The 9374-nt window shown below is 43.2% G+C and overlaps 2 protein-coding genes across 2 annotated transcripts in view; both read left to right on the forward strand.

Annotated features, from left to right (window-relative positions):
* Positions 1-2040, forward strand: part of tspan7b (tetraspanin 7b) — a 48073-nt gene extending 46033 nt beyond the window's left edge. The window contains exon 8 of the mRNA XM_042081205.1: positions 1-2040. This exon is cut by the window's left edge and continues 142 nt beyond it. The gene's annotated coding sequence lies outside the window, so the exon portion shown is untranslated.
* A 1939-nt stretch (positions 2041-3979) lies between these two features.
* mid1ip1b (MID1 interacting protein 1b) lies at positions 3980-6251 on the forward strand. The gene is made up of 2 exons (XM_042081264.1): positions 3980-4133; positions 4723-6251. Exon 2 carries the CDS (start codon positions 5114-5116, stop codon positions 5573-5575), a length of 462 nt encoding a protein of 153 aa, XP_041937198.1. The 5' UTR covers positions 3980-4133; positions 4723-5113; the 3' UTR covers positions 5576-6251.
* Positions 6252-9374: the final 3123 nt, after the last annotated feature.

The raw sequence follows: 9374 nt of genomic DNA on the forward strand, positions 1-9374 counted from the left end.
CTCTCTCTCTTGTTTTCATCCTTTTCTCTTCTCTCCTCCTCTTCTTTTTTCCTCTCTGTCTGTCTTTCTCTGACTCTCTTTGTGTAGTGCATCATTCCTTAACGTGCAGTTGTGGCATGATGGGGGATTTAAATCAAATCGATTTCCTCTTGTGACCTTAACAAAGCTAGAGGAACAGGATCTGCACCCACTCATTAGTTTCAGTCGTTTGCTGTACAGACAACGCCCCTGCATGCAGAATCACACCTCCGCTAGCGACACAAACATCAAACACTATGACATTTGTACAAATAACCAAAAATGTGACTAAGACATTGCATCATAGTTCTTTTTGTCAGACATGTTTTTGACGCAAACAGATAAAACAAATAGCATAACAATCAAATATGAAGTTAAGTTTCTTTTTTAATCTTGTGTGGGATTTTTTTTTTTTGGGAGGGAGATCCCTCTCCAGTGACACAAATGGTGTTCGCTTTGTGCTGCTACATGACGTCCATCTGTCTGCATCCTGTTTGAGACGAACATCGCCTATAGCTCCGCATTGAAATGTGTTCTAGTAGCTCTCTGTGGGTGTGTGTGTGTGTGTTTTGTGTTGCTTTCTCTCTTTCTTTTTTAAAGTAAATAAAGTTTTTTTAAAAAGCCATCGGGTGAATGTCCACATCAAATCAGCTCAGTGCCCAGTGCCCAGTGACCTCGGTCACTCAGCCCCCCCCCCCCAGTGCCTGCACCCTCTACCCGCGTTCTGCAGTTTGTGTTGTCTGTGTTATTTATTTATTTATGTTCTTATTTAAATTACAATATATACAAAATCAGTGTACTTAATCTGCATATTGATGAAGCCTGTAGTCTCCATTTTGCCTCAGAACAGGTCTCTCTCTCTCTCACACACACACACACAGCCGTGACTATAGAGGTAATTTCCGTCTAACTAAACTCCTAGCCTTGGCAAACATTTCTGTTGCTCTCTGTTGCTGGCCAGCGTCTCGTATATTAGCCGCTCAGTGGCACTCCCAACCTAGCCGAGCTTCTGCTGACGCACCCTGTGGACACTCTGTCCCAGCTGTGCCCCACGCCCCCCATCCTCTGAGTCAGCAGTGCCCAGCCAGGGTCTGACTCACTCACTCCCTCTCCACTGCGGTCCACGCAGAGAGCAGGACCACAGCAGAGCCACAGCCAGCCATTTCACTGCCCCCACAGGCTGCTGGTGGTGGTCAGGGAGGGAGGAGAAAAGGGGTGTGTGAAAGGGTAGGCTCCCTTAGGTCACGGCGGTCATTTTGAGAGCATAATTCCTGCTGTGCCAAGTGGCGTGGGCACTGGTGGTCAGTCTGCTACTCTCTAGGCGTGCTCGTCACCTGTCTGTCTACAAGAGAAACGCAGTTCTCCTGCCTTATGAACTCCATATCCGCTGTAGCTTAATCAACTAGAGTTAAGAATGTGATTAAAAGCCTTAAACGTCTCACAAGCCGCTTGCCCTGGTTGTGTGTAAACTGAAATCTATCGGCCTTTCCTTGGCCAAATCCAAATAGCGAACAAGCAGGAACAGGTGTTCTGCGTAAACTCCTGTGTGGAGGACCCACTGTCTTGGCGAGTCACATGTGAGGTGAGGTGAGGTGAGGGTGTAGTTCACTCGTTTAACTCTGGGTATGAGGGGGTGGATGGAGGAGAGAGCTGAAGTCACTGGCACTGTCTTGTGTTTAGAAAACTCTTGATGTGAGTAGAGTGGGCTGCTGGTTACCATTTTCTGTTTATGACCGTTTGCTTTTAGATTGTTTCTCAGGTTTTTTTTTTTTTTTTTTGGCCGGTTTTGAAGTTGTCACTTTGCCCTTTGTGTTGGTGGAATACATATCTCAAATAAGTGGAGAAGCTAACGTGTTGTACATGATTCCTAGTCACACAATCTGAACAGTTAGATGAGCATAACAATAAGACTTTGTATAAAATAAACTTTTTAAAACGCATCACCAGCTAGCATGCCAACAAATGTACGTTGATATTGTAAACAACTGTGATCTCTATTAATAAAATGGTCATTTCATGGTTGCCAAAGTGTATACTTTGTCTTTTTCTGCTGCAGCAGATTTTAGCTCTGAGCAAAGAATCACAATTCAATTATTCAAACAATGCAATCTGTAGCCTATGTCCCTTGTGCTAAGACTAAATAGGCCACATGTTATAGCATGTCCTTTTTGGTAAGACTAAATGTTCTACATAGTGACTTCTGACCCACATACACATTGCCTGTTATGCACAAAGTTTAATTATATAATATTATATTATTAATATAGGATTGACATCAAGCCTGTGTGGTCTTTTGAACTGAAAATGTATCTTTTAGCTTTCCCTTATGCCGTGCATTAGGCCTACTGCAGCTTTATTAACCAGCACTGTCAAAACACCAGTAGGCCTAGGCCTATACTGTAGCCAACAACCGACGCATCGGGCCGCGCAGGACAAGAGCGGCGCGGGGGTAGTTTCCAGCCACTAGATGGCAACGCTACCTCGTTGAAAAACGTAACAAAAAGTCCTCCGCAGACACGATCCAACTCGCGGAGGCGATTATGTATGAGGCCCGGAATACCGCCCACTGGAAAATTATCTGTAATTACTTTAGCTCAGCCTGTTGATGACAGGCGCAGTCTAATCAAGGGTTAGGCCACTTCACGTCAGAGTGTCTGTCTAGAATAAAAAAAGGGTCTAGCCTAGGCTATATCATAAGGTGCCTTAAATAGAGAAGTTTGTAGCCTAGAGCAATATATATTTTTTTGTTGATTGTCGTTTTACGGATATGGCATATGGCAACACGCTTTCTGTGGGCCCGCGCTGAATAGCCTATCCAGCTGCAACGCTGCATTGTGACTGCCTCCGTACGAGAGCGCCGCGTCGAACTGGGCTGGAATTTGTAAACCAAGCGAAGACAGCGCCCGCGCTCATGGACACTAATCTTGTTAAGCAAATTAGCGCAGATCAGCGGAGTCCCCGAGGAATCGCTCGCGCAAGACAGATCAGAGTCCCTTCGACGCTCATGCTGTTAAATAGAGGGAGCAAATTACATCTCCTATCATTCGTGACGAAGAAACCGTCGACCTTTTTAGTGGCGCACTGAGAGGGGGAAATAGGCTGCTCTCTCCATTGAGCACACACCCCTCCCGTCACATTATTTACAAATATTAGCAATTTTAATAGACCTTGTCGTTCACTGTATAGGCCTATTCTCCTTATAAACGCACCAAGTGACGCGTAGCCTATATGGCAGCTCTCGATCGAGATTTAATCTTAAAAAAGACAAAATAAATGATTGAGGGAATCTCGTCAACATTAACATCTTTATGATTGGGCTATAGAACAAATGCGGGGGTTGGTAAATGACAGCGTGTAAATGCATGTCATCACAATGCCTCCCTGGTTTGCTCCGTAACATAAACAGCAGTGGAAGTGATCAATTTTGCCACAACAAAGGCCCGAATTTTTCTTCGGCGTTGGTTGGCAGTAATTGACAGTCTTCAAAAACTTTAGTAGGCTAGGGATACATCTCTAAATCTCTTTAACAATCAGGCAACTTCACACAATTGTTGAAGGCTAGGCCTGTCAAGAAGTGACAAAAGCTGATTAGCATATGGATTTATGGCCTATGAAGCCTAGTTTTCCAGAATATAGACCCATGGGAATGAACTTGGTGGCCATAATCATCAGCAACATATAGCCTATACTGCGTCGGAAACTAAACGAATCTGTTCGTGTGCGAGTGCATCTGCGCTGAATACCATTTACAAAGATCACAAAAACTGGCCTAAACCCATGCTCAAGCCACGGCCAGCAACTGAGCGCAACTCAGCGCAGCTACGCAACATCCTCGGCGTTTGGCACCGAGCCAGTAGATTCATCGTGCAGCTGGTGACACCGATTGGCTGAAGGCAGCCAGCCTCGCCCTGGGAGCAGCCGGCGCACATGTGATTGGCTGTGAGCAGAGGTACGGCTGTGGGCTGATGCCCTTCATGAATATTCAAAAGAAGCCTTGCACTAGTCACTCCACGAGGCCTCACCCATCGGCGTTTCTCAAAAAGAAAGTGTTATCTTGTTGCAGATATTGTTGACTCGCTACTTATAAACATCGATGCATGGGATATTTGCTGCAGGTCAGTTTGTATATATTTTGATATTTTTGCTATTACGTTAACGCTAATGGTGACTAAAAGGGGGATGCAAGTTTTGCGTGTTGCTGCTAACGTCTAGCCTTTCATTTAAAGCATCGTTAGTTACTGTTAACGGTAGCCAGCCTAGTTTTAATCACATCAGATAATGTTAACGTTGACGTATATTATCTGTTTGTCTATTATTCAACAATAACTTCCCTAATTGGTGATATTTCATATTATCTTTAAATAGTTAAATCGTAACTTAGTGATAAAAAAAAGAAATAGCGGTAACGTAACCGACTTTTCCTGGTTGAAAAGCTGACTTGTTAAGCCTAACGTTAGCTTTCCTGATGGCTGGCTAGCTGACTGTTCATACTTATCCCATTGCTAACAAGCTAGCAACACTTAACGTTTGGTAAGGAGAAATCTTCTTGCCTAAAATGGTTCATTCAGCTTACGTTAATTGTTCAGTTGTCCTGGTTAATGCTGTCAGTGGTAACGTTAACAACGTATCGATGTTTCTAACTTAACGTTAGCATCTAACGTTAGCTAGATATTTACCTTGCCTTTCCTTCGGCTGTCATTTCAGGTCACGGATGATCCGGTTACAACCTGGGGGAGATAGCTAACTTACCGGCTTATTGACAGTGTGTGGATACACTATATAAAGACACCAGCTCTCAACATTTCAGTCAGTAAACCAAGACTTGTCTGCTGGGATTGTACTAACGGCTGATTTAAAACAGATTCCGTTAGCGTAGACAACTGACCTGACGCCAACCAAATTTGCCTTTAGTAGAAGCTGGGAGGTTTCTTTCAAGATAACGTTAGTGTCTACGGTGAGCCGATTATACACAGCATTAGAACCAGTGAGGTAGGCTACTTGAACTAGCTAACGTTATCCCTCCAGGCAAATCTACCGTCTGCCTGAACAACGCCTGTCCTCTGTCGTCTTTTCAGAAGCGAATCAAGCTGTCAAGATGATGCAAATATATGATTCCTACAATCAAAAGAACTCTTTGTTCAACTCCATGACTCGCTTCATAGGCGCTGTAAACAACATGGACCAAACTGTAATGGTGCCCAGTCTTCTCAGAGATGTGCCGCTTGAGGAGGAAAAGGATGTTAACCCTGTACGGACTAGTGCCACCAATGGTTCGGCTACCTACTTCCCAGACATGTACGGTGACTACGTACTGTTAAAGTCTATCCGAAATGATATCGAATGGGGAGTACTTCAGGCTGAGGAAAGGCGAAAAGAAAAACTTGGCGTAAACGCTTTGGAGATGACTCGTGTCGAGCCAGACGACGAGGACTTGGAGAAGCTTTTTCACTTCCATTTGAGTGGGTTGCACACGGTTCTGTCCAAACTGACCCGTAAAGCAAACACCCTCACCAACAGATACAAACAAGAAATCGGAATTGGTGGTTGTGGGCTTTAGGTGGCCAGTTCACCTCCCAGCGAGGGTTTCGCGGTGATCATACCAAAAAGAATACATCGCGAAGTTGTGGAAGCGAGGCGGCGGCCTGTCCTGGTGGTTCTTAACGAATCTGTTATTCCTTGGATTGGGAAGAGAAGATGTACTTGACATGAATGCTCTGCACTGGTGTCTCCTGCTGTGCTGTTTTGTTTCAATACGATGCTATGTTTGCTGTTGGCACACTGAACCGAGATATACGTGTCTAATAAGGTTGAACATAATATTAATGATAGTTTATTTCAAATACATGCGATGTATATATTGAGACTATATCTGTGTTAGCCTTTCTCATGTAGTGATATTATAAAGGCAGCAGACTTTGGCTGATGCCGGACTAGACAGTTTGCGCAAGCAACTGGCAGCATACTTATCACCATACTTACAATCCTAAGGTTGTAATGACATCTAATGCTAGGGACATAAAACAGTTCTGAATAATCTATGAAATGGAACACTATGATGTTTCTGTACTGCAAATGTATGGCAGATTGATCGATTCCATGAGATTGTATAGAACAAGTCCCTGTTTTGCTTATTGTGTGAATATTTAAATGCCATGTTTTTCTACTGAGTTGCTGGTCAAGAAAATAAAAAAATCTTTTTTGTAAGTATACAAATCAGTTATGTGTGACATTAATTACAGATATTACTCTCTTTTTTTCTCCAAGAAAATTCCTTTTATTTTCACAATGCTGCTGGTAGTTTTAGTATAATATCTTGTGGTCTGAAATGTGTCTGAATGCCAAGTGTAGTCCATTTTCCTGTGGCCTGTGTGGGGGCTTTCCATTGAAGAAATTGGAGCTATGCCCGTCCAAGTTGGCCACCGGTGGCTCTCCTGCTGCCAGAGCTGTGGTGATGTCCCATGGACACCATATCTCATCAGTGTGGAGCGTCTGTCTGCCAGGTATCTTCTGAATGCCTTCTGATAGAGATCGGCACACTAACAGTGTTGTCTTTAGGCTTTCACACATTCCTGTAAGACCTGCTTCTGTTTCACATTTTAGAGTAGAAATCATATATTTTATAATATTTTGTATTATATATTACATTATCTATATCTATCTATCTATCTGGTCCATGATATAGATATAACCGTGTATCAGCAGCCCGCATTTTTTTTAAGTTGTATGTGCAAGTTCATTGGATTGCAGATCAACATGAACCAATCCTTGAGATGAATCCATCCACCAAATCATAAAGGGTAATCAAAATTATTACAAGGCTTTTGCATTGCTCACAAGGGCATGATGTTTTCCTCCTGTTGCCTGTGAACTTGCAAAAGGCCACTGTTTTAACATCGCCTACCTGGGTAGCAGGTTTAACATCCCCTACTTATAGCAGTTTTAACATCCAGATGTCATTATTGGCTTGTATTCTAATTCGGTCAGTAAGTAAAGTATAATGGCGAGCAAAGCCCGCATCCAGCTTTGCTGACATGACACACATTCTGCTTGATCTTGCTTTTTATGCCTTCTACCCCTGCATGCGGAGTTGGTGCATGATGTAATAATAGCCCTTGGCTTGAAAGCTGTGCTGAAATACAGCTCAGAGAATGGAGGCATGTTGGTGAGAGTCTTTTTAAAAGTGCCTCGTGGAACACATTTATGAACATGAGGGGATATTACACCAATACTACCATTACTACCAGAAGTAGGCCTAAGGGCTGGAGGGAGGGGCGACGCCTCTTTACTGCGATTCATTGTAACGAGATTATACTTTTCAAACGTTTAAATGGTTGACTTAATGAATTGTTTAGACTTTGACCATTTAAAATAAACACATGGTTGGGTTAGTAGATTACCACAATGGAATGCAAGCTCTCTTAGCAACACACCTTTTGTCATTTTATAATTTGCAATATAGACAGCATAGCAGGGTCAAAGATCAAGTGATTTCACTTAGTTTCAAGACAGGAATTATAATTTCTCACTAATCCTGGGTTTCTAAAAAGTGCTTTATCCACGTCAATGGGCAGAGTTTCATTATGCAATGCTGGTCAATGGGCAGAGTTTCATTATGCAATGCTGGCCGTTTGTACATTCCTCTTTTCTGGTAAACATGCTATTTTGGACGTCTTTCAGAGAACATGTTCCACATTCTTCAGATGAGAGATGAGCAGAGGCTAGGCACGTCATAACTCCATGTTATGAGCACGGCTCAAGCCAAGTTCAAGACAGGCTCTTCACCGAATAACTGCTCATGTGTTAAGTAACGCTCCGGTGTCATAAATGGGATATTGACGGCCATTGGTCTGTTTCAAGGGAACATGTCCATAAGAGGAAAATGAGCCTGACAGTACGTTTTTGCAAGCCCTGCACATATTGAATAAACAGCCAGTGTTAAATTATTCCTTTTGCATTTTCATGAAAACAAATTGGGTGGTCATGTTTCTTAAACTTGGAGCCTAATGGCTGAGATACGGTCTGTTCTGCACTGTCGTCTGAAAATGAGAGCTGGGCCCAGCAGGCTGAAACAAGAGAAGCACGGGCCATTCAGATGACAGACTGGACTTTGCAGTACCGCCAGGGATGGATTACTGCATGGGCCCAGGGGGCCCTGAAGCCCAAGCCATTGAATCATTGCCTCAGTATCAGCACATCAGGTAGGCTATGAATCGAATTAAAGTATTAGCCATCCTCAAAATGCACCAGAATACAGGAAAACACATCAAACAAATTAACCCCCCCACACACACGCACACACCACACACACATATGCAACAAGTGGGGGGCCCGAAAGTTCATAATCCGTCCATGAGCACCGCTCACCACGAGAGCATCTGTGCTGCTGTCCCAGTCCTTGCCCAGTGACGCCCCTTTTTTAAACCCTGACCACTTGTGGTCAAAATTAATCCAAGACAACTGGTGTGAGACTGCAGCTTTATTCACGACGCCGGGAGCATGTTACCCACATGAAATGTCAAAGTAACAAGCCCACACATCTGTGGGTGAAGCCAACTCTTATACCCTTATACCCTCCAGTGGTCACTTAACCATCTGGTATTTTAACAGAGATAATAAATGTTTACGACCCCCCCATCCTGAGGGTTACCCACAGTTTGGTGACACAGGGGTTAATTTAACTAAACATTCCAACATAGGAGTTTCAGAAAACACAAGGGTCAGAGTAAGGAGATGACAATTAGATTTCACTACATGTATATAAGGTATACTAAACATTCAATGAGAAAAATAAAAAATATCCCACACACTCATGTTCCATTTCATCTCTCTTTACATACTGACCACTCATGTTCCATTTCATCTCTTCACATACTGACCACTACTGACCACTCATGTTCCATTTCATCTCTCTTTTCACATACTGACCACTCATGTTCCATTTCATCTCTCTCTTCACATACTGACCACTCATGCTCCATTTCATCTCTTTTCACATACTGACCACTCATACTGACCACTCATGCTCCATTTCATCTCTTTTCACATACTGACCACTACTGACCACTCATGCTGACCACTCATACTCCATTTCATCTTTTCACATACTGACCACTCATGCTCCATTTCATCTTTTCACATACTGACCACTGATACACCATTTCATCTCTCTTTTCACATACTGACCACTACTGACCACTCATGCTCCATTTCATCTTTTCACATACTGACCACTCTTGCTCCATTTCATCTTTTCACATACTGACCACTGATACTCCATGTCATCTCTCTTTTCACATACTGACCACTGATACTCCATGTCATCTCTCTTTTCACATACTGACCACTCTTACTCCATT

This window comes from Alosa sapidissima, chromosome 23 (genome assembly GCF_018492685.1).
Source record: "Alosa sapidissima isolate fAloSap1 chromosome 23, fAloSap1.pri, whole genome shotgun sequence".
Classification (NCBI taxonomy): domain Eukaryota; kingdom Metazoa; phylum Chordata; class Actinopteri; order Clupeiformes; family Clupeidae; genus Alosa; species Alosa sapidissima.

Excerpts from the sequence above, each read along its gene's own strand:
- mid1ip1b (XM_042081264.1), top strand. The coding sequence starts at position 5,114 with ATGATGCAAATATATGATTCCTACAATCAAAAGAACTCTTTGTTCAAC.